The following is a 25,141-nucleotide window of genomic DNA, read 5'->3' on the forward strand; positions in this document are numbered from 1 at the left end:
TCATTCAGCCATCTGGCACCTTGGTCTTGGGCTTTCAAACTTCTGAACTGTAACAAATATTTGTTATTTCAGCTGCACAATCTACAGTACTCTGTTTTAGCTGGGATGACGATCCTATTCCACCTTGTAGGTGCTGATACAGAAGCTCAGAGGAGACTACATGATGATTTTGTAATTCAGTGACCCTGAGCTCACCCATGGGCAATGGATAAGGCAGCACTGTATGGTAGCTCCAGACAGTGTAGGTACAAGTTAAGAAATCTTAGCATCCTGGTGAGGAGGGGCTCTGCCTGGCTGGCCCAGACCTGCTGAGGAGGTGGAGACTGAGCAAGAGTAAAGAATCCAGACTTCCCTAGATTTTACCTGCTTGTTTGCATCTCCGTTGGGTGCTCCACACTTGTGTGTAAATCACTTCTTCTTTAGGGTCTATCAGGAAGAAGGTAAAGTTTCAGAGGATAAGGGTCTTGCTTATGTATCTCTTTTCTCAGTTACTTCCCACTCTCTTGGCCAGTTTGTTCTCTGGAAGGATTTTAGCCCTCCAGAGTTTACCATCTTCCTGACCCTGCTCTGATATGCACCCTGTGATCTCTGCCAAATCAGAGACTAGAGGGCCCCTGTCCTCACCATTGTTGTATACTGGTTGCAGTTCTATACAGGCTGGTATGTTGTAATAGGTGGGCTCCTGGGGTTCTGAATATGAAGGGTTCCTGTAAGATAAAGAAACACTGATGTTTTCCAGGAAGTGAGAGAGTAGATGCTCATCCCTTTTTAGGAATTTTCAGTCAATATTATTCCCTTTTCTAGGTTTATGGCCCCATGGCATGTAAGAGGCACCACACTAAAGCTTAGAAATACTTGGTTCTGCTTTGTTCCCATTTTATATATGTAAGCAATGGGCATTCTATAAGGCTAAGTGACTTGTCCACACCACTAAACCAGAAAGAGGAAGAGCCAAGTCTTAAAACAGGCCCGAGACCCTTCTCTGTGATACAAAGATCAGATAGGCTCCAAGGAACTCTGGTGGTTTGGACACGGACACCATGTGAGACCCAATGACAGTTTGTGAGCTCCCTTTGGGTGACTATTAAAGTGAGCCTCGAGAATGCAAGATGGTGGCCACTTCTTCACAGACACTACTTGTTGACAGAATGACTTTTCTAGGTAGGTGAGGTATGTGGCTCCATCTTCTTGGCTGTCATTGCAATGGATTTTGATTAGGCTAGCCATGCTCAGAGATTTCTAGGCTAAGTAAGCTATATCATCTCAAGAGGGATGGATTCAGTGTCCGTGTGTTAGGAGAAAAGGAGCTAAAAGAGCACTTTCATGATTAACGTGAAAGAAGCCAAGTTTGCCAAGGAAGACCAGAAGCCCTTCCTCACCTTGGCAGTGTCTAACAAAGAGAATGTATGTGAAACAAAGCCCAAGACTTACATATGGGAGGGAGGAGGATCTATAAAGACCATATACCACATGGTCAGCTGTCTTTGGGGCTCTTTTCTTAGCTCACTAGCCTACTTCCATTCTTGGGCATGATCTTTCTTTTCTTAAGAAACTATTGCTACTCCATGCTGCTCAACATAAAAGGCTTGACTTCGTCTCCATCTCTCCTTGTTGGTCCTCCCAGGACTTTCAACTAAATTGTCCATGGTTTTCTCTTAAAGTCTAATAAAATTGTTATTGATCTTCCTTTGAGTCTGTTTCTGAATTCTTTTATTAATGAGAATAAGAACCCTCAAAGGGAACCTCAGTTTCCCTGTTAACTGCCAAAGAGGTCATTCAGACAGCCAAGCTAACAGTGGTAGAAGGAAGTGAGTTAATAAACGAAAAACATTTGCCACTTGATGTGAGAAGGAGGCTTAGCTTTCTGCAGCTAAGGGGAGGTTCTGGGAATTGGCTGGAGACATCCCAAGGGAGGGGCAGCATCAGTTGGGTACAACCCACCTCAGGAACACGTGTAGAAATTGTGCTCTTGTTGATAATAAGATTCAATTTACTTTTTTCTGTCCTATGGGTGTTTCATTACTTCCAGAAATAAGGCCGAGTTCTTACCTGGAGTCATCAGAGGTAGGCCTACCCCCTGTAAAGGAAGACATTGTGTTTCAGGAAGAGGGGACCTCTTCAGGAAAAGGACTAGGCGGCAGCTCAGATGGGGTTCACACAGTGACTTCCAGGAGATCTGAATCTTTGCTATGCTGATGGAGTGGGAGAGGAGTAAGAACAACTGATTTATTGCTGTTGTCCTCAAGTAAAAGGAACCTCTTCAATCCATACTCCTTTAACCTGGATTTTAAATGACAGTGGTCTTTAGTGACTACAGATAGTTTAGTAGACTCAGCAGGAATATAGACTTGATCATCGATTAAAATTTTAAAAAATCAGGCAATGACCACATCCGATTTGGGTTCTGTTTTTACTTCCATCTCTTGGAGTCTTTCTCTTCCTCTCATTCCCTGGGGAATCTTAGGACCACCCAGAGGAGAGCTTCTGCCCTTTCTGAGGTTAGACAAACAGCATCTCACGGAGGCATGTTGCTCTCAACGAGGTTGTTGAAGCAACTGTATTTTGGTAAACAGGAGTTCTGAAGGACCAGGGGGGAAAGGGGAGGGATCATGTGATGGAGGAGGAGGAGCTCATGAGAACCTAGAGCTAACCACATAGTCAGTGTGAGCATGCAGGGACAGAGATGGGAAGGGTATGCTTAGGAGCTACCCACCGGCTTTTCTAGAGAACCAGCAATAAAACAGTACTCCAGCAGCCGCCACAACGAACAGTCCCCCAGTGATTCCAGCGACCACAGGAACACTTCTGTTCTTGATCATGTCTGCGGGGCGGAGGATACCAAAGGATAAGGCCAGGAAGAAGTGTGTAGTTTTGAATGACTCTGAGTCTCGAAACTGGTGTTTTGGTGTGGGGGAGGAGAGGAAACTTTGCGATCAGAAGTCCTGAGGCTTAGTTGTGACTGATATGGCATGGGAGATGGCTCATTTGTTTGTGAGGAAGCTTGTCTCGGTGCCGATCTCTGCTCAAAGAAAGGCCGAGGGTTAAAATAGACTGTGGCTGGGGAGAAGAGGGCAGCTGGCTGCTGAGCTGTAAGCTCCCAAATGCTCTCTTAAGCCTCGCTCTCCCGCACCAATTTAGGACCACTTCAGAGTATAATGGCCTAGAGAGCCATCAGCTCGCGGTACTTGTCTTGGAGAAGCACTTTACTAGTCAGCCGTCATGAGTTCTGTGTGTTGAAGCATATATTCTGGTCTCATCTGGTTTGGGCATAAGAAATTTACCAGTGATTAAAAAAAAAAAGGGGTGTCTCTTTCTTACTGTGCTGGGCCCTTAGGCCATTGTCAGCCTCAAAGAAGTTTCCAGAATGTTCTGCAGTCCAAGAGATGTTGACAGACCACTCCCTCCCCCAGGGAACAGGGATGTTCCCCAGGGTGACATTGTTCATGGTAAAACTGGAACAGGATACAGGATTGGGGAAAGCCTCTCTCTCAGAACCTCAGAGTGAAGCTCTGCCACATTACCCACCACAGCCTGGACCCTGGGGGCCCTGAGTGTGAGGGCAGACCCGAGCACTGGAAATAAAACTTCAGCAAAAGCTTCTGCTTCTAACACATTTGTTATCCTTACAAGGGACAAGTTATATCATAAGCAAATGAAATTTAAATAAAAACATTTGATACACTTGAAAGCTAATTAAAAGCTAATCAAAGACCTACAAATAGCTTTTCATGAACAAAAATATTCAACAGAAAAGTGAACGTTTTATACAAATTACTGAAAATACCTGCCAGCAAATACATAAAAGACACATCTTCATTATTAATTAAATGCACAATTAAATCCATCCTTAAACTATTACTCCTTTCATGCTTAAATAGATCAATAATACAGATGAAGTTGTGGTGATGCAAACTGAGAACACTTTTTTGAATGGTAGTTTGACAATAACTATAAACTTAAAAACAGCTATAAACTTGGAGCCCACAATCCCAGGAGAAAAAAGGTGACCACCAAACCAGCCACAAAAGCTGAGATCTACATTGGTGACCTGCCTTCATGTATGCTGGGGCAGCTGTGGCACAGACTGGGGGAGTCACCAACCACTATCTGATTGGATTGAAGGCCCACTCCATAAAATGGAGCCCATACCTCACACTGCTCTGGTGGCCAAGAACTTGGGACTAGACATGCCATGAACCTTGGGGAAAGGCAAATACCATGTTCTGCTAAAGTAACATGGCAATCAAAGGACTCCTAGAGACATTCTGCTATACCCATAGAGTAGTGCCTCCCCCATCTACCATCAGAGAAACTTCTTCTTGCAGTAGATGAACAAACACAGAGACCTACAACTGTCCAATGTTCAGAGAATGAGGGATTTTGGAACACTCATTCCTAAGTGGATATCTTCATCGTACTATTCAGGGCTCAGAGAGCTATGGGGAAGAGAAGGTACAAAGATCGTAAAAGCCAGAGAAGATGGGTCACACTAAGCAAACAGTGTCTTTCAGGTACAACAGGAATGATAAATATAGGAACTTAAAGAGACTGTGGCAGCGTGCACAGGGACTATACAGGTTCAAGCCAGATAGGGTCCCACACTGAGAAGGGGGAAGTGGACACAGGCTTCCATTCCTGAGCAAGAAGCTGTCTCCAACTGACATCTGCTTACAAAGAGAAAATGAGTTTTCTTCAATGCAGTCTCACTAGGTATATTAACCACTGTGGTAATTTGAGTAAGAATGGTCCCCATAGGCTCATATATTTGAATGCTTAGTCAGCAGGGACTGGCACTATCTGAAAGGATTAGAAGAATTAGGAGGTTGTGTGCCACTGGACTTGGAGAAGTATGTCACTGTTAGCCTTTGAGGTTTCAAAAGTCCATGCCAACTCCTTTGCTTACAGATCAGGATGTAGCTCCCAGCTACTGCTTTCAGGTACAACACCCTGATGGCTAGCCACTGTGTTCCCCACCATGATGATAAAGGACTGAACCTCTGAAACTGTAAGCAAGTTCCAATTAAATGTTTTCTTTTCTAAGAGCTACCTTGGCCATGGTTTCTCCTCACAGCAATTGGGCAACCACACTCAAGGACATACCCCATGCCCAGCAGCAGATGACCAACACAAAAGATCTCAATGGTATTTTTGTAGACTTTTTTTTTGTCTTAAATTGCTTTGAGCATTTCTTTTATTAGTCTTTCACTCATGTATTATGATTTCTGATTCACATTTTTATGGCTTTTTGGTATGTATGTGTAGAAAAATGAGTTTTCAATAATATAAACTATATATACAATATGATACTATATTATGTAACTACATATATATATATAGATATATAGATATACACATGTATATAGTTCATGCAGGATTTCTATGGTAATGTTTCTGTAATACAATAAAGACTGGAGAAAACTGATAGACTGGGTAAAGAAGTATAAAAGACAGACAAAATGCATAGAATTTATTTTAAACTTAAAAATAGAGCTCTCTTTTAGCTAAATGATCAATATAATCCTGTTATAAAAATACTTTACCCTTTATTCCTTGGTAGTGTAGCACCTGGTAAGTTACCCTTGTTTAAATAAATGACCCCAACTCATGTTTATGCAGGCAACCCTAGTTTTAGTGGCCTTCTTAGAGTCCTCAGAATTCATCTATAATTTATTCTAATCTTGGGAAGTGAGACTGTATGTATAAAGATGTGTATGTTTTGAAGGACCCACACATAAATACAAACATGTTTGAGGAACCTGAGAATAGAGACACAGCTGAAAGCTGGGGGTCTGAGAAATGAGAAGATTGCTAGGCAAAGAAGTGGACCTGACAGAAATGACAGGACCTGACATGCAGGTCCTGGAGGGGGGGTGCGGGGTCTTCAGGGACACAAGTGTAGGACCATCACAGATAGCCAGGCCAGCTACAGATGATGGCTGCAGGCTCGTCTAAAGAAATAGTACAGGTAACGGAACACACTGCACTTCATGACTTCCCTTTTGCCTGGAATACAGTCCATGTTCTGAGAAGCCTTGATCTTGCGTTAGAGGATATTTTTGGTCACAGTGCATAAAGAGTGATGCTATCAGGCAGGGTACAGCTAACAGTGGAAAGGTTGCAAATTTTGCAACATGTAAAACCCAAAGCTCCCTATAGAGAGAGACTGTGTAGGGAGAAGGCTTGCTATAACGTCACACAGTAGCTGCTCCTGTGCGAAATACCCCAACCTTGCCTCCTAGTCATGGTAGAGGGATGATAGCCCCTTGTACTGCTAGTTTGAAGAGCTAACTTACCTATAACACTCAGTGCCAAAATATCACTGCGTTGGGGCCCCCGGCCATTGTCAGCCTCACAGAAGAAGTTTCCAGAATGTTCTGCAGTCACAGAGAAGTTGAAGGACCCTCTTCCTCCAGAAGGGGCTAAGCTGCTCCCCAGGGTGACATTTTGGTGATAAAAGTGGTACAGGATTGGAGGAGAGCCTCCCAGAGCCTCACAGTGAAGCTCAACCACATCACCCACCACAGCCTGGGCCCCAGGGACCTTGAGTGTGAGTACAGGGCGGGACACTGGAACTAAGGGAGAGGATGAGTTAGTTCACATTAGTGTCTTTTATTTTTAAATTAAAAAAAAACCAATATATTAAAAAGTAAATTAACAATGAGAATTTTTGTCACGTATTTTCATTTTCTAGAGCTCACATCTGTTGAATATTTCACATCTTCCTCTGTTCTTTTTCTTTCTTTCCTCCCTCCTTTGTTTTTTTCCCACCTGAGGTAGAGTCTAGTTATACAGCCCAGGCTGGCCTTGAATATTAGCTTGTTGTCCTCCCAAGTGCTGAGATCAGAGCTCTGCACCACCACAACTAGATGTTTTGCATCTTTCCTCTGTATGAGTACACTCACACCAACGCATAAATAAACACAGAAACGCATACATGGGATCGCAGAGTACACACTGGCTTATAATCTGCTTTTGCCTTTAGCATTGTGAAAGCCCCAAATGAAGTATTGTTCTGACTGTGATAATTGGTGTGGCAGAGCCTAGTCCACAGAGGGGGGTACCATGCCTGGGGTAAGTGGTACTGGCTACTTAAGAAAGCAGGCTGAGCAAGCAGTGGAGAACAAGTCGGTTAAGCAGCACTAACTTTTCCTCCCCAGGCTGCTTTTGGTTGGCTTTATCACAGTGATGAGATGCTAACTAATCCACAAAAAACTCAGTGCAGTTGAGTCCCAGGGCAGTAAATTCTGGGGCTAGCAGAAGCCTTATGAAACAGAAGTTATGAGGTGGGGAAGCTGAGTTCATAGCACTCAACACCAAGGGCAGCAGAGACAGGGAAATACAGGAAGAAGCTATTTGGAGGACTTAATAGAGTAATGGAAACTTCTAGCTTACTGGGTGTCAAAAACCCCTCCCCCAAATAGTTCTATTTTGAGAACTATATTCTATTTTGTGAGAAATCTTCTAATTCTTGCCTGAGTTGGCTATGTTGTCTTTCTTATTTTTTCTTACTCTCAAGGAAGCCTTGCAACAAATTCTCACCTAGCTAGGGCTAGGACTCCTGGCCCCTTTTCCTTGTGATATGAAACAGTCTGCCACATCAGACTCAGTATTTTCAACAATATGTTCTATTGCTTTGAAAAACAACAACAACTAGATTTTTGATTTCTCCTAAACAAAGATCTAAGTACAAATAGAAGCAAATTTGTTCCTTCAGTGACTCTTCAATGACCTGTATATTAAATAAAATGAGGACATGACTACTAACTACAAGGCATGGTTAAAGAGAAGTTTCCTTCCTTCCTTCCTTCCTTCCTTCCTTCCTTCCTTCCTTCCTTCCTTCCTTCTTTCTCTCTCTCTTCCTTCCTTCCTTTATTTCTTTTCATCTGTCTCTCTCTCTCTCTCTCTCTCTCTCTCTCTCTCTCTCTCTCTTTCTTTCTTTTTTTGTCGATATGAGGGATAGTACAGCCAGAGGCATCTGGAAGAGTTCAGAACAGGGAGAGAAAGCAGTGGACTGAATATGGCCATCAGAGTAAGCTGGGCCATTCAAGGAGGGCAAGGGGGGCAGGGAGCAAAAGAATAGGATCAAGAAGGAGGGGCTAGAGAGAGGGGCAAGCAGACCAAGAGAGGCCAAGAGCCAGAAGGGCAAAGAGAACCAAGAGGGTGCATGGTCCAAATGGCAGGGTTATATAGGAATGAGAAGCTGCCCAGGAAGGGAAATCCTAGGCTGGAGTTTAAGGTAGGGGTAGGGGGCAGGGTGAGGAGAGCTGAGAGAAGCCAGGATGCCAGCATGAGACTCAGCAAGAAGCCCTTATTGAGAGCGCCTAGAGGCCAGCATGCACTTTGGTACGCTAATAGGCACCACAGTTAGCCATTTGTTCAGGGTTTCTTTTGGACCCGACATATCTGTTTCTGCCACCCTTCAATAAAGGTCTAGAAAACTACATAATGCAAGTCCATTTGCTTAAATGGACTTCTAGTAAGAGGATGATGAAAACCCTAGAAAATTTTGCAAAACATTTTCCCCAGAAAGCCATTCTCTTCTTTTCTTTCAAACCTAGTCCTCTCCCAGCCTATGTAGAGAGCTGTAAGTGCTTGGAACTCTTCGGAAAAACTAAGGTCTTGAATAGTAATTGCTCATTCCTCTGTTCTGTAGAGAAGTGGGTGCCTCTGTTGATGAAGAGAATTTAGCTTGGGTACTAAACATTACAGGGCACAAGCAGACAGCATGAGATGACCATAAACATTTGTCGAAAGCTATGGAGCGAGGCAGGAGTCAGGTCTAGCCTGGGCTAGATGAGACCCACGGACAGTGAGTTGGCAGAGAAAGGAGCCTACAGCAGGGCTGGGGTGGTTAAGGAAACAGAGGTGTGTGGGTAGACTTCCAAAGGGTCTGGTGAGAGGTAAATCTGTGTAGCATTGAGTATCAGCGGGAACCCAGGTCTTACCAATGACAGAGATCCTTACAGCCTCACTGCGCTGGGCTCCCAGGCCATTGTCAGCGGTGCAGTAATAGTTTCCAGAACGCTCTGTGGTCATAGAGAAATTGAAGGATGCTCCTCCTCCAGAGATCATAGAGTTGATATCCAGGAAGACATCTTCATAATAGAACTCATACTGGATATGTGGAGAACCCCTCAGGGATTTACAGTGAAGTGTCATCAAGTCTCCCTCAAGGGCCCGCGTCTTGCCAGTGCTTAGGGTGAGGACAGGTTGAGATACTGGGACTGAAGGACAGAAAGTGAGTTGCCAGTTACTTCTGTTTGGTTCTGTAGATCTCAATCCATGGCTAATGCAAATACCTAGTCTCCAGTCTACCAGACCTTGGGACAACTCAACCTCTAAGACTTGTTATCAGCAGTCTCCTGACTTCCATGCTGGTCTTTCATCTGTTCCTCTCCCATCCTCTGGCCTTGTCCCTCCTGACCCTCATGTTTGATAACCAGCCTTCATTTTGCAGAAACGATACCTTCGGGGGGGGGGACATCTGTATTTTGCTGTCTCAGGACTGACACCCTTGCCCTGATCAACCCTTTGCTCTTTGTGTGACCCGCTTGCTTTTCTGCATTTTAAGACTCTATGGTGGTTCTCCATTTCTCTACTCAGGGGAGTGTCAGTGTTTTTGCCAGGAGCTTTTCCCTTCTGAATTCACATGCTCTTCCAGGGTGTTCTCCTTAGGTCCTACCTTCTCCCAGGTACCCAGAATGATCCTCTATTTACAGGTGAGAAGTTGAGCAGGGAGAGATAAGGATTCTAGGTGGATGGGAGCTCTAGCCTGTTAGGAGTGTGCAACCTGCCCTGGATGTGACCTGATTCTGGATGTGACCTGATTCTGGATGTGACCTGATTCTGGATGTGACCTGATTCTGGATGTGTCCTGCCCTGGAGGTGACATGACCCTGGATGTGACCTGACCCTGGAGGCTGCTGCTTACTTTTGATGGACAGTAACTTCTCCTTGCTCCATTGCCTGGGCACAGGAGTCATATTTCAAATGTTCAGTGAACAGAGAGAGGTGTTGAGGTCTGGGGGCCTTAGGATTTCAGTCTCATGGTAAAACCAATGGGCTGGAGGGAGGTGTTCTCTTGGCCTCCTGGTGAAGCTCTACCACATTCTCCACAGTATCTCACTATAGGAGCCTGAGGGTAGGAAAAAGAACATTGCCACTGGGGCTTGAAGATGCAGCAGTGTGGTCAGGGTGGGTCCCTGAAGATACTTATGTTTATAGTAAGATTTTTCAGGAGGCATCTGGTTCTAGCATCCCATCTGTTCTTCCCTTATAAAGAGCCATTTCATTTCAACTGAGAAGTAATTTGTAATTTACAAAGGGTGTATTCCTACTCACTGAGCATTTTCTTCAGCCTGACTCTCTGAGAGTTCCCACTGCCCTCAGCCCCTCCTGTATATTTTGAAGTCTTCCCTGTTAGTGTCTGACTAATGCCTGGCAGGTTATTCAGAGCATTGGATTATCGGTAACTGACAATATCTACTTCCACCCTACTGTCTTAAGTGCCCACTAAGGCTCTCTGTGTGTAGTTTGGGGAATGCATTCATCTGATGATGCCTGGCAGCACGCACCTTTTATGGTGATGGGGACTGCCTGGCTGACAAAGCTCCGGCGACTGTTGTTGGCTTCACAGAAATAATCCCCTGAGTCACTGCTGTTCACCGTGGAGATCTTGAATTCTGCTCCCAAGGACTTAGGGATCTTTGTTTCTTTATTCATTGTGTCCCTTTTGTACCAGGAAAATTTGATGGGCCCTGGGACCCCTTTTACTGAGCAGTTGAATAACAGCAGCTGTCCTTCTGGCACCAACTTTGAGCCTGGGACAATGTGTGTTTGGAAGTCTGCAAAAACCCCTAAATAAACAAGAATGACATGTGTGGGATGCTTGGTGATGGGATTCTCACAGATGAGGGGTGGGGAAGACAAAACCTGTTGTATCATGTGAGAAGAGTCCTAAGAGTAGAGTTAGGCTTCTCTCTGGGAAGTGGCCCCAGGGTGGAGACTGTGTTTCTTGCCTGCTGAAAAAATGGCCTTATCAAGAATATGGACCAGGAATATAGGTTATTCTGCCCAACCTGACCTCATGTCTGCCCATCCTGATAGGGCAATTCCAGAGATGTCACCTAGTTCTCCACACTTAGGAGAAGTGGTGGAGATGCGAAGGGGAAAGGGGGACTTGGCATCAAACATGATTGCCCCGAGCGCAGCGACAGCACCGTTGATTGGAAATGAAGCATTCGCGTAAGTCATAGGCTGGCCTTGAGTCAGCACTACTTAACTTCTCTAGTATATCTGTCAGGTGGACAGGGAGTAAGTCCAAGATAGATTGACAAGGGAGGGTCATCTGTGCTGGGAACAGTTTTAGGTACATAGCTTACACAGTGCCTTTTGAACTATTCTCCAATCTTGGAGAACACAATATGGCAGTTGATAGAGGGTGGGAAGCAAGTGTGGTTCAGCGATTATGCTGAAGGAGGAGCGACTGTGCTAGGGACCATTGTGATATGGCTGTTGGATAATGCCCTCTCTGATTTCTCTGAACCGGAAGCCACAGGAACAACCTTTTCCTACAACCAAAGAGCAGACGGATAGTTTAGTAAGTGTGGGAGAAACATTGCTTTCTTAGGAATGGGAGCAAATTCATGGGTAATGCTATCATTTCCCTTCCCTCTTCACTCAGAATCTGGGTATTTTAGATTGTGTGTCTGTCCCCTACTATGCTCAACTAGATTTCCTGTGTGATGGACCAAATTCAGTCAGGCAAGGCCACTGGCTGAAGATCTGTTTAAGAAAGCGAGTTTTTTTTTTTTTTTTTTTGAGTCTGAGGAAAAAGTGATAGTGTGTGCAGCTCAATCTCTAAGGCCATCAAGATGGAAATGTTTATTCCCCAAGACTTCATCCTTTGTCTTTCTTATCCTTAAGCAGCTGCATAAGGTACCTACTGTTCTAGAAACCCATCTATTTGGCCGAGCAGAATGTTCATCCTAGGATGAGGATAACTCACAGTTTAGGACTATAACACTGGAAGGAAAACATGTCAGGGAGAGATAAATGGCTTTATCTAAAGGCATCGAGAGAAAAAAACACCCCCCCTTTTTTCTTGGTTCTAAGCTCATCAGGGATATCCACAGGAGCTGAGTATTTTCTCTTGTACACCTTCCACAGGCATGAGAAAATACTTTCTATAGAGACTAGTGACTCAATCTGGTGTGTGCTTCTGCATAACTTCCAGTCCATACCCGGGAAATCTCAGAATGATACTCACTGTGCACAGGAATTTTCAGTGGCAGGCTTTGTTTGATTACTTGGGCATTCATTGTTTTTGCCTGGCACAGGTACCACGGAAAATCTTCAGTCCATATGGCAGGAATGTGGAACTCCGAGGAGTTGCTGCAGCCTGACCCCAGAGCCTGGAAGTTTCTGAAGAAACAGAACTGGATCTGGTCATGTGACCTCTGTGCAGGGAGCTGAATATGACAGGTCAGGGTCACCGGGCTTCCATCTATGGGTTGAGAGGGTCTGGCTGTCAGCAGAGGACGTGGGAACAACTCTAGAAAGGATCATAGTCATCCACAGAGCCGTTAAGTTCTCTGCAGAAAAACCCCATTCATCCTTAGCACCTGCAAGCGTGTGGAGTGACGCCGCTCGCTCACCAAACGCCAGCGAGAGAGAGGTGCCGCTTTTGGTTACCAGCATCCTTCCACTCAAAACACTGTTTGTGTTTTCTCTCAGTGAACTTCCAGTCCCCCCTTCTCCCTATTCTACCTCTACAACCATAGAGAGCTTGCCTCTGACTAATCTGTTCAGAATAATTAAAGCCGTACCTTGGACTTGGATTTTGACCTTATTGGAAGAACTGGGGAACACAGACTTCTTAGTGCAGTAGTACTCATCGTTGTTCCTCAGATTTTCATGATGAATATGGAGCTCGGAACCTTGACCATGTGTTTTCAGAGCGACATCATTCTTGTAAAATATCAGGGTGTTTTGTGCTACAGTTTTCTTTGTGCGGCACCTCAGAACCACAGAGTCTCCTTCAAATATTGCGGGTGGAGCTTGCAGCACCAGTGAACCTGTGAGACAAACTCAGCCCATCACTTACTCTTTCTCCCACGTCTCATTACTATCCCGAGTAGGCTTTACAGGAAGGGGGACTGGAGAAAGTGTCCTTAGTTCTTTTTGAGTTTAAAATAAACACCTGCAGTTTGATAAAAGCTGGAAGGCAGAAGGCACGTTAAAAAGCCCCTGCCACCATGGGGAATCAACCTTTCAGTTCCTTTTCCCATGTTGGTGTATGTTTTTTTTTCTCTCTTAGGGGATTTTAATGAGCTGTATCTATTTTCCAGCTTGCCTTTCATTTGACTAGTGCGTTCTCAAGTTGCATCACCACTGAAACGAAGGATTTCCAGTAGCCATAGTTTTCCCTCAATATGAGCAATATAATTTAATGAGGTTTCCTGTTCGTTTAGGGGCCTTCATTTTGGGGTGTGTAGATTTGTATGCTTCAGCAGGTAAATGCTCAAGGGAATCATTAGGCCAAGGAGCATAGCCTTTTCCCCTTTCCTTGCTAATTAGTGTGTTTTCCTGCTCACTAAATCAAAGGCAGTCATCACAAGGCTGACACTACTTCAACTTCAGAACAGGATGTTTTGAGACCAAAAGAGAAAATGCCTCCCTCCTTTGTCCCACTCCCTCTCGTTGTGTATCTATAAAAATCAATTTATTTCTATCTAACGTTTACATATATTTATAAATATGAACGTCCTTATGGTACTTACTATTCCTAGTAAGGAAAATTGATTCAAGAACCATTCAAATAAATTGCTTTTCCATGAGCAGTTTATAAACACTACATATTCTTGGGGCTCAAGAGTCTCAGGTTTTGAGTCTGTAAATACAGTGTCAGTTAAGTCACAATGGTCTTTCTGATTCAGGACAAACTTTAAGGACCACAGGGATAGAAGTGGGTGGGTGTATTTGCCTCATCCAGAACTAAATTAACTGTTATAACAATTAGACCTTCTGTATGCACTAATTGAAGTTACTGCTTACTAAGCTGAATAGATTTTATACAGACAATTTAAATTTTTATTGATTTTTAGGTTTGAATTTAAGCCAATTCTGTTCTATATCTGGTTTTATGTGTAACCACGACATGAAATTGAATGGTTTGTTCAGTGTGGTGAGTAATAATTACATCTATAGAGAAAACTGGACTGAAATTGTGTTTAAAGTTTTATTTCTCTTCCATCTCACCTGTATGAAAGTTTAAGTGCACACGGATGCTTAGAAGTAAGTCGTCGGCTTGGCATTGGTACACTCCGGACACACGGACCGTTACGGTGTGTTTTTGGATTCTCCCTGATGCTTCTCTATTACCATAATACCATTTTGTTTTCTGGGGTAAGTTGAAGTCATATCTATAGCAAGTCAAAATCACCGTCTCTCCTTGAAAGAAAGTGGTCCAGGGAGGTTCAAGAGAAATCACAGATTGGGGTGCAGTTTCTGAGGATGAGAGAAAATGAGTCTGTAGCAGAAGTGCTCACAGTTTCTGTTCCAGAAGGGCCCTGTGGGATAGACAGGAAGGACCTGGCTTTGGACCATTCCCAAGAGCCCTGTCCCCACAAGTTCACTGATGGCTGAAGGCTGTGAGTCATCCAGGAGCACCTCACCACCCACAGGGAAGAGCGATTGCCCACTGATGGCAAGACAATTTCTGGAGGCACAATAGCAAGATTTACCGTAACACCAATGGAAGTGGGTCCTAGATAAAATCACCTCTTCATAAGCCCACAAAGAACTACAGAATCATTAAAATCACAACTTTGTGTTTTCCCTAAAAGAATAAATAATTTTATCATCAGGTTTTGACACTAGAAAAGTTTGATCAATGTATGTAACTGCCTTGTTTCACAGAGGATGGTTTCAATGACTGGAAAACCCATCCTCACTAGCTGTCAGAACAAGAAATAGATAGTCATCTGCTGACACTCCCAGGGGAGCTAGATAAGGGCATGACAGGGTGGCCAGTTGTGGGGAGACTCCTTGGTATTACTTTAGATCCTCAAATATCCAAAACCCCACTGATCCAGGAAATTGGTAATGAGTCAGGGCTGAGAAAGTGTGTGTCCTAATGTTAACTTGCTGCAAATTAGAACCACCTAAGTAGGGAATGTCACTTGAAGAGCTGTCTGGATTGATGTAAGAAGCCCCACTTGGATTGTGGGCAGCACTCTGAGGTAGCAGCCCAGATAGAAAGGGCTTTCAGAAGGAAGATCTCCTGCCTCTGGCTCCCTTGGCCCTCCCTCTGAAAGGATCTGGCCTGCAGCTGCCTCCCTCTGAAAGGATCTGCTCTGTTGCTGCTGCTGCTGCTGCTGCTGACAGTAGAACCAACCAACATTCCAAGCTTTCATAGTGGACTAGGGACCAGCGGCTCTGGGAACCTTTCAGACTTTGGGCACCAGCCACATTGGGAGTGCTGAGGCACCCTGCTATATAGATTGAATAACTGCTGCGTCTCTCACCCTGGTGAGGCCCAGCTATTCTGGGACTACTCCAACTGTGTAACTTCTGGGTTCTCAGCTTCTCAGGTGTGTTTTAGCTATTGTTGCTATTTTAAAGCACACTCAATAAATTCTGAGATATATAGTTCTGACTAAACACTCTGCTCTTTCCCTTGAGTGGCTCCAACTGTTGAACACTCTTACTTCCCATGCACTCCCTGGAGGATTTAACTCTTAAAGGACCATAGGAAACAATGTTACAGTATGCATTGCCCTTGTGTAGTGTTTCATAGTTTTCCTAGTTGACTGATTGGAGAGGAATCCATCCTGAGTCATTCACATTTACTGCAGAGGTAAAGATGATTCTCATTGCTAAGAGGGGCCCATTGGCAACAGAATTCAAGGCAGGGCCTCAGAAAGAGACACCCCCCCTCCCCCCCCATTGACCCTCTCACCCAGGGAGCACCAGTGCTAGAGGACAGCAACAAGTAGCTCTGGCTTGGAGCAGTCCGTTGGAGTCAAGGGGCCAGCCATCACTTGTGAGTCCTTCTGGGCCTCAGCAGGAAATATGAGACATTAGGTAGAAACTCTTCCCAAGGACTCACAAAGCAGAAGAGAGGACTCACCATATGGTTCACTGACAGGAGCTGGAAACAAAACAAGCAAACAACAAAAACCAAGAGTAAGAGATGAAAGCTCAGAGTATGGACTTTTTCTTCTTATTTGAAAATATGTGTTTCCATATCCATTTTTACTACTTCTCATGAAAAATTCATTTATAAAAATGTTGACAACTGTTTGTCAAATGTCTATATGTATGAAGATATTACCCATTAAAGATAAATTTAAAAATGCTACTTTCTGGCAAAATGTAGAATACTGGAGGCAGATGCAATGATAGCAAGACACATGGGCTAGACAGCTTAATGTGGAGAGAGAGAGAGAGAGAGAGGGAGGGAGAGAGAGAGAGAGAGAGAGAGAGAGAGAGAGAGAGAGAGAGAGAGAGACGAGTGCTGAAGAGGTGGGAATACTATGGATGATACTTACAGGAAATTATGACCATCCCAGTGAAGGTTAATACTTGCGTCTGACATAAGAGCACAAGAGGGCACAAAATAAAGGACACTGGCGTTCAGAAGTGGACTGCCAGCTCTGGCAGGTGAGGAGTGGTGGGAGAAATACAGTGGGAAGGAATGCAGGGCCAAGTGGGTAGCTCCAGTTTTCTTGACCTCTCCATGTTCAGTGAGTTGTGTGGATGTTGTCTTCATCAATGGGGCCTTGCTGCCAGATCGTGGAGAGCAACCTATAGTCTTGTCAACAGCCTGAGTTGTTTGGGAATTTCCACTATATTCTAGTGTCTTTGGCAAAGGAAGGTACTCTGCACACTACCAAGAGAGAAATGTAAACCAACCCTGCTGCAAATCTTCTGATCTACAATGGTGTCCTGCTTGAAAGACATGCTAGGGCAATGGTGGCACAAAACTTGTGCAAGTAAACAACCAGTAACTGATTTGACTTAAGGCCCATTCCACAAGAAGGAACCCATACCCAATACTGCACTGCCTGGGTGACCAAGAACCAGAGACTAGATAGTCCAGAAACTGAAAACCAAACACTACTGGTCTTAAAAAACAAAAATAATAGTGATTAAGTAACTCCTGGTGATAATCTCATATACTCATAGATCAGTTGCATTGTTCAGCCATCATTAGAGAAACTTCCTCCTGCAGTATATGGGAACAAATACAGAGACCCACAGCTAGACATTATGCAGAGAGAGAGAGAGAAAGAGAAGGAGAGAGAGAGAGAGAGAGAGAGAGAGAGAGAGAGAGAGAGAGAGAGAGATATGAACTGACAGAACATGCTTATCCATGAGCAGTGACGTAGTCACCTGCTGTGGGTGCCCTTCCCTTCCTGCTTTCCCATGTGTCCATCTCTGACTTCCACAGGGTTCTCATTGTGCCCAGTCGGTCTGTGGCTGGCACGCATGTGCAGAAAGAGCCATCCTCTATGTGAATCCCTTGTCATCTCATTCACAAGACCAGGAAGGGCCTGTCATACAAGGAATTAAAATATAGCTCTCCAATCGTGATTCATTTTCTGTGTTTTATAAAGTATTTGTTAAAGAAAAAAAGTGGAACTTTAATTATTGCTGTTGTTACAGTTTCCTCCCCTGCTGATGGAAGGATTTTTCCACCTGTAACTACTTTCCTTGGGCTAAGGAGGGGAAATCCTGAGCTGTGCAAAAGTTGGGGAATACAGTCTCATGTGGGGAAACCCTGTGGCGGTGAAATTCAAGAGATGACCAGGCCTGTGGTGGAGAGAGACGGATACTGCCCACCCACTCCAGGCCCCATACTGAGCCATCTACTTACTCACAACTGGTAGAGCCAACCACAGCGACATGAAGACCACCCAGGGCGAGACTGAAGGAGGCATTTCCTCACTGGTAGCAGCTGGCTCCTGCTCTTGATCTCACAGTAGTCAATATGCAGCTCACACCAGCTCCAGTAAGGATATCTGGGAAACTGCTCTTCTAAAACAGTAGAGTGCATCTTGAATCAAAAAAGGAAGTAGGAGTATCTAAATTTAACTATTAATTAGTTCCGTTCCCTACAGCCAAAGTGAATCACATGCCCCCAACCCCGTATTTCAGCCGTTGGGAAATTACCTTAAAGAAACTACAAGAAGATAGTTCTATGAAAGATGTCTGTCACTCATCACTGTCTGAACAGGGCAGCATCATACATGATACTGTAAGATAGTCTTAATGGTGAAGTGAAGTTACACATGTGCAAAGGGCAAGAGCATCTGGTGGGAGAGAGAAAGTGGTGTGGATTGGTATTTGTAGTGTGCCCTGTATGGAGCAGAGGTAAGAAATGGAATGTATGTGCTTATGGAAAACTCTAAGGGTATGTTTTCCTTAGAGTACATGAAATAACAGTTGTATTTGAGAAATTAAGGGGGGAGTAGGCATTTCATTATGTCTTTCTGTGCTGTTTTTTCCCCTTCAAATTATTATGTGAATGGATTGCTTTTAAATTTCAATTTAATTTTTTTTTTTTTTTTTTTTTTTTTTTTTTGGTTTTTCGAGACAGGGTTTCTCTGTGTAGCTTTGGAGCCTATCCTGGCACTCGCTCTGGAGACCAGGCTGGCCTTGAACTCACAGAGATCCACCTGCCTCTGCCTCCCGAGTGCTGGGATTAAAGGCGTGCGCCACCAACGCCCAGCTTCAATTTAATTTTTTAAAAGTCAAATTTCCAGTCTGACAGTTGGTCAACAAAGTTCCCTGATACAAGAAGTGAGAGTTTTTTTTTTTGTTGTTGTTGTTTTTTTTTTTCTCACAGACGACTTTCCTCATAGTTTCTTTTTGGACTTGGATCTTGGTCTTCCCCGAAAGATATCTAATTTCATATTTATCAATGCTTCAGGCATTTATGTCACATCAATCTCACTGTGCCCTGAGAAAAACATAGAGATAAGCAAATGGATCCATCTCAGTTTAGGAGGAGACTCTCCAAGGGAAGCTGAGACAGCATGCAGTGACCATTCTGCATGTCTACTGTGGATATACGCACCTGTTTCTACTGGACATGCACTTAGTGGACTTGCTGGCTTGTAGACTATGCCATACTGTGCTGATTAATTACTTTCTATAGCAGGCTTTCTTTTGGGCCACCAACCAGCTTCCAAATCATGACATGGAGACTTATTAGTTATGAATGCTTGGCCTTAGTTTATGCTTGTCCCACTAGCTCTTATAACTTATTTTAACCTGTTTTCTTCATCTACATGTTGCCTTTCTCTCGTTCTGTGCATCCTGCTTTCACTGTTTCCTCCATGTCTGGTTGGCTGGTGGCTTCCTGGCTGGCTGGCCCTGGGATTCTCCCTCTCTTTCTCCCTTGTTCTCTCTTCCCTCCTTGAGTCGAGATTCCTCCTCCTACTTATTCTCTCCGCCTACCAGCCCCACCTATCCCTTCTCTGCCTAGCTAATGGTCATTCAGCTTTTTATTAGACCAACCTTAAGCAGGCAAAGCAACACATCTTTACATCATTAAACAAATGCAGCAGAAACAAATGTAGCACACCTTTACATAAAGTAATATTTTGAAATAACTTTCTGATATGACAGAGTTAGAACTCCATCAGGCTGCATATGAGAGCCTCATTGCTCTCCCACCCTCAGGAGGAATTGTGCTCATCTTGTACATTTTAGCAATTCTGATGAATATGAGATCCTAACTTTTTCATATTGTATGGTTTATTTATTTATTATTTTTTTGAGACAGGGTTTTGCTATATATCTCTGGCTGGCCTGGAACTCACTCTGTAGACCAGGCTGGTCTTGAACTCATAGAGCTCTGTCCTGGTTTCCCAGGTTCTGGGATTAAATGTGTGAACCACTATACCTAAAAGGCTTTTTCATATTTAGATGGTATTTTAGATCACGTTTTAAATGTGAAGTATTTGTTCAAATCTCTTAGTCTTTCTCATACTGTTTTGTAGTTCTTTCAAATTCTGGACATTAATTTTTTTGACATATGTGTGAAATGTCTTTCTTTACTCTGGCTTCCCTTCTCGGTTACTGGTATTGCCTTTTTATGAATTACCGTTTGAGATCTGGTGTAGAACAATTCTTCTGTCTTTCCATTTATGACTAGGTATTTTTACAACCCCTTCATAAACTCTGTATACTCCAAGGTCATTAGGATACTCTCAGCTTGTCTCTAGATATCTATAATATCATTATATCTAATTTTCATCTGTATCATAAATGAACATGTTTGTTTACATTTAGTGTTAGTAAATGATAAAACAATAGTATATAAAAGAATTGCTTTAAAAATACATTTCTTTATGGTTTATTGCCAGTAAATGTTTGACATATATGTGTGGCTTAAATACCTAAAAACCAAGCTTAAGAAGCCATGATTTGGACTCTTCATGCAACTGAACTTGCTGACGTTTGATTCATTCTATAACTTGGGTTCTTTTAGATTTGTTGCTTGTACAATCCTATTGCCTGTGAATACTGACAATTTTATTTGTTATGTTTTAAATAGTGAAACCCCCTTTCCCTCTGACTGTCACCCCGAGGACAACCTTCAGCATGGTGCTGAAGCAGTGCTACCAGGTGTCCTGTCAGTTTCACTACCCCTACCACTAAATACGATGTTTTCTGAACGTGTTGATGGCAGGTGCTCTTCATTAACTTGAGAAAGTTTCCTTTTGTGCCGAATTCACTTGCAGTTTTCCTTAGTAAAGGACATTGAGGGTATTAATAACTGTTAGATTGGGATTGATGGAGGCGACTTGGAAATAAAAGAGACAGACATCTCCAGAAGCAGAACTGACTTCTTTAGTCAGAACTGAAGGGCCACAGTCTCTGTGGGAGGAGAGACTGTGTGCTAAGTGGCAGAGGGTTTTAGAGTGCAGAAAAGGTTGGGATGGAAGAGTCTGCCTGCAGGTCAGTTCTGATGCAGTCTCACAAGGGTGGATGTCCCTCCTATCAGAGGCTTCCGAACAGCCCACAGATGTCATTAGTCAACTTTCTCACCCGGAGCACCAGAGACTTGTAGGTCAGTAACCCGGCGGAAAGTTTAAGTGGATGCACGTCATGAGGGGAAAGCGTGGCAGATGGATGGCCTCTGTCTGGCTCAGTACACGGACAGCCACGGTGCCTTTGGGTAGCAGAGAGCTTCAGCCTGGGGTCTGGGTTCCAGTTCTAAAAGATCTGCCGCACAAGCGATTTACCTCCCTCAGCTACATCACCCATATCAAAGGTTTCCACACCCTTTCTAAATCATGCTACCAGCCAGGGACAAATGTCTGAATACCTGGGACAGGGAGAGGCAGTTCATATCCATACAGAGGCATTTTGATCAACATTTCCCCATTAGATTAAGTACGTTGTCTTCCACTGTTCAGTTCACTAAGAATTTTTCCTAAATGATGGATATTGAATTTTTGTTAACATTAGTTTTGCACTTATGTTATGACTACACGACACTTCTCTTTTCTTGTCAAGATGGCAAATAACAATGGTAATTACAAATGTCAGGCCAACTCTGCATTTAGCCTGTCTGTGATATGGCCACTGAACTCGGCTTGTAAATTTGGTTTTGACATTTCTTTCCACAAAAAAGATGAACCTAGACTTATTAATTCTGGTATCAAGATTAGAGTGGTCTCATAAAATAAATTTAATTTTTTGTATTGTCTTTAAGAGTTTTTGTAAAATTATTGTTATTTCTCTGTTAAATATTTGGACAATTTTACTGTTTAAGTTAATTAGCCTTTTATTTCCTTGGTGTAGAGGTAGGGAAAATGATTTATTACAGATTTGAATCTTAAAACTAATATTGGCTTATTCAGATATCTTACTTGGTTTTGGGTAGGTTTGGTAAATCGTGTCTTTCCAGGAATTTGCTCAAACGTGTTTCCAAGTCACAGCAGATTTTACAGTGTCCTCAGTGTCTAGCATTTCACAGGACACAGCAGGACTTCCCTTTTCATTCCTAGTTGATATTTGTGTTTGCTAAAAATCTCCTTTTGCCCCAATCAGTCTCTGTAGGGACTCATCAATTGCATTAGCTTTCTCAAAGAGCCTCTGACTTTGTGGTTTTTCTCTGCTGTGAATTCATTTCCTGTTTCATTAATTTCTGATCTTTGTTATTTTTTAATTTCTTCCTTTTAAAGAACTTCATATAGAGACATTTAGCTCCTTTTTTTTAAAAAAAAAATCCATGCTCTTTTCTAATGTGCTTATGCTGTACTTTTTTTTTTTTTTTTTTTTGTCTAAATGTGCCTTTAAATTGTATTACATCACTTTTGAGATGTTATATTTTTATGGTCATTTTCTTCAAAATGCTTTAAATTTCATTCAGATTCCCTTTCTGGTCAATGAGATAATTTGAAGCACATTGTTTCGTTTCATTTTATTTATTTATTTATTTATTTATTTATTTATTTATTTATTTATTTTTGTGTCAGTGTTTCTCTGTGTAACAGCCCTGACTGTCCTGGAACTCACTTTGTAGATCAGGCTGGCCTCCGACTCACAGAGATCTACCTGCCTCTGCCTCCCAAGTGCTGGGATTAAAGGCGTGCGCCACCACTGCCCGGCTCATTTTATAACTCTTAGGAACTTTTGATCTCTAGTTCAGTTTCACTGTGGTCTGAGAACACATTTTACAATTTCAGTGTACGAATTTATTCATCAAAGTGTGCTTTATGGACTCTGACACAGTCAGGCTTTCTAAATATTCTGTATTTTCTTTAGAAGAACATGGGTTAAGTATTGGTGCAGAACTTATCAATCATATTATCCTCGATTGTATATGGTATTGTTTCAATATCCTGTACTCAGGGTTTTTTTTTTTTTCTTTTTTTTTCCTTTCAGTCAATTACTGAGAAAATTATGTTAAAGTTTCTCACCATAATTGTGAATTTTTCTGTTTTCGCTTTGTTTATACCTCTTCTTTTGTTTTAAAATTTGGAGTCATTTTGTGAAATGTGAAGACACTAAAACAGTTGTCTTCCCTGAAGGTTTGAAATGTCCTTTTTGTTGATGTTTACTTTTGAGATTATAATTTAGTCAGAATGTTTCTCCTTTCCCTTTCTTCCTCCAACCCCACCTCCCATATATGCCTCCCCACTCTCCTTCAAGTTTATGGCCTCTTTTTTCATTAATTGTTATGGCATGCACATATATATTTACCTGTTGAGCCCATATAATGTTACTTGTATGTATGTTTTCAGGGCTGCCATTTAGCACTGGACAACCAATTGGTGTGCTCTTCCCTGGGAAGGACCTACTCTCTTCCCACAGTTGCTTACAGTTTTGTGTGTGTGTGTGTGTGTGTGTGTGTGTGTGTGTGTGTGTGTGTGTGTGTGTGTGTGTAGGGTTGAGGTCTCCTGGGCTTTTCCCCATTCAATTTGGCATGTCTATTGGTGTCATCCTTGTTTGGATCACGCTTAAGTGGTAATGTTAGTGAGACTTTCTGGGTGTAACTTCTGATGTTACTAGGAGACACAATCTCACAGCAAGGTCCCAGACCCTCTGACTCTTGCAATCTTTCTGCCATGTTCTCTGAGCCTTAGGTATGGGAGTGTTTTGGAGAGGTATTCACTGGGTCTGAACTCTACAATGATGTATTTTGATTGGCTATGGTTTTCTGTAGTGATCTCCATTTTATTACAAAGAGAAGTTTCCTTGATGTGAAGTAAAGACTACAATTATATGTGAGTATAAAGGATAAATATTTAAAGATTATTGTTAGGGATTATGCTGGTTTAGTAAATTAGTGGTTGTAGCTTTTCCTTTGATAACCATGCTTTCACTAGCACTAGTAGTTAGCTAGGTTTTCGGTTCTAGAAGTGGTATCTCTACTGTTGGGTCTCAAGTCTAATGAGAGAGCTGTTGGTTACTGCCAAGGTACGTGTGCCAATACTGCACCCATAGGTCTATTGCTCCATGCTGGTCATAGCTGAGTAGGATTGTTGGTCGCCTCCCTCCTTTGGAAGTTTGCATGGTACCCTCTGGTATCATGAAAGCTAATCGTCAAAGAGGGGACATTTAGGTCAGTTCCAGATCAAGGGCCTCTAAGCCCTGTGAGCCCTGTGTCTGAAGAACATGGTTTCTTCAGCAATAGGGACATAATTATTACTTCTGAGGGGGCAACCAAGGCAATAATGATAGGCTGTACATTTTGGGAACCTTTTGACAGTCCTGGACAACAACTTAAAAGGGCTTCTCATGTCTGGTAATAGGGGTTTTGTTAGATGGTCTTTGGCTCTTGGAGGGAGCAACATCAGTCCAGATGAGATAAGCTTATTAAAACTATATATGTATATTTATACACTGAATTACATTCATTATAGGGTTTTAAAGCAAATAGTTAATAGTATGATTCCTGTGGCCTTTTCAGACATCCATATAGTTATTTTACCTACCTCACTCCTCCTGTATTTACCCCCTCCCCTTCCCTAAGATGCCCTCCCCATTTCCCTGATCTGATTACCAATAACCCGTTATTACCCTTTCTATTGTTCCTGAACCCCCATCCTGGCAATGGACCAGTTTTATTTTCCTAGCTTCTGTAATTACTACAGGCTATGTACTCACCTCTGAAGATTCAGAGTTAGGAACCTCCATTAAGAGAGAACATTTGATATCTGTCTTTTTCGGTCTGGATTATCTCACTCAGAATGATCTTTTCTAGTTCCATGGACTTACCTGCAAAATTCATGATTTCATTTTTATTTACAGTTAAATAGTATTCCATAGTGTATACATACCACATTTTGTTATCCATTCATCAGTTATAGGACACAGAGGCTGCTTCCATTTCCTAGCTATTGTGACTGGAGTAGCAACGAACACGAAAGAGCAAATATCTGTGAAGTCGGACATGGCGACATGTTGGCATATGCCAAGGAGTGGTATAGCTTGGTCATATGGTAGACTTATTATTAGATTTTTGAGAATTCTCCACACTGATTTCAATAGTGGTGCTCCAGTTTGCAGCCCCACCAATAGTGAGTATAGATTCCCTTTTTCCTGTATCCCTTCCAGCATTTGTTGTCAGTGTTCCATCTATCTTTGCTACTGTGGCTGGGGTAAGATAAAAATC

At 42.8% G+C, this 25,141-nt stretch overlaps 1 protein-coding gene across 1 annotated transcript; it reads right to left on the bottom strand.

The window, feature by feature from the left end:
• On the bottom strand, positions 1 to 24,757 carry LOC100760293 (Fc receptor-like protein 5). The gene is made up of 11 exons (XM_035451332.1): positions 24,745 to 24,757; positions 14,260 to 14,508; positions 12,828 to 13,076; positions 12,269 to 12,553; positions 10,575 to 10,856; positions 8,946 to 9,224; positions 2,714 to 2,821; positions 2,050 to 2,077; positions 625 to 707; positions 364 to 426; positions 1 to 47 (listed from the first exon to the last, which is right to left on the bottom strand). The coding sequence occupies exons 1-11, from the start codon at positions 24,755 to 24,757 to the stop codon at positions 1 to 3; spliced, it is 1,686 nt and encodes a 561-aa protein (XP_035307223.1).
• Between the last annotated feature and the right edge of the window lie 384 nt (positions 24,758 to 25,141).

The sequence above is a fragment of the Cricetulus griseus genome (genome assembly GCF_003668045.3).
Source record: "Cricetulus griseus strain 17A/GY chromosome 1 unlocalized genomic scaffold, alternate assembly CriGri-PICRH-1.0 chr1_0, whole genome shotgun sequence".
NCBI classification, from domain to species: Eukaryota; Metazoa; Chordata; class Mammalia; order Rodentia; family Cricetidae; genus Cricetulus; species Cricetulus griseus.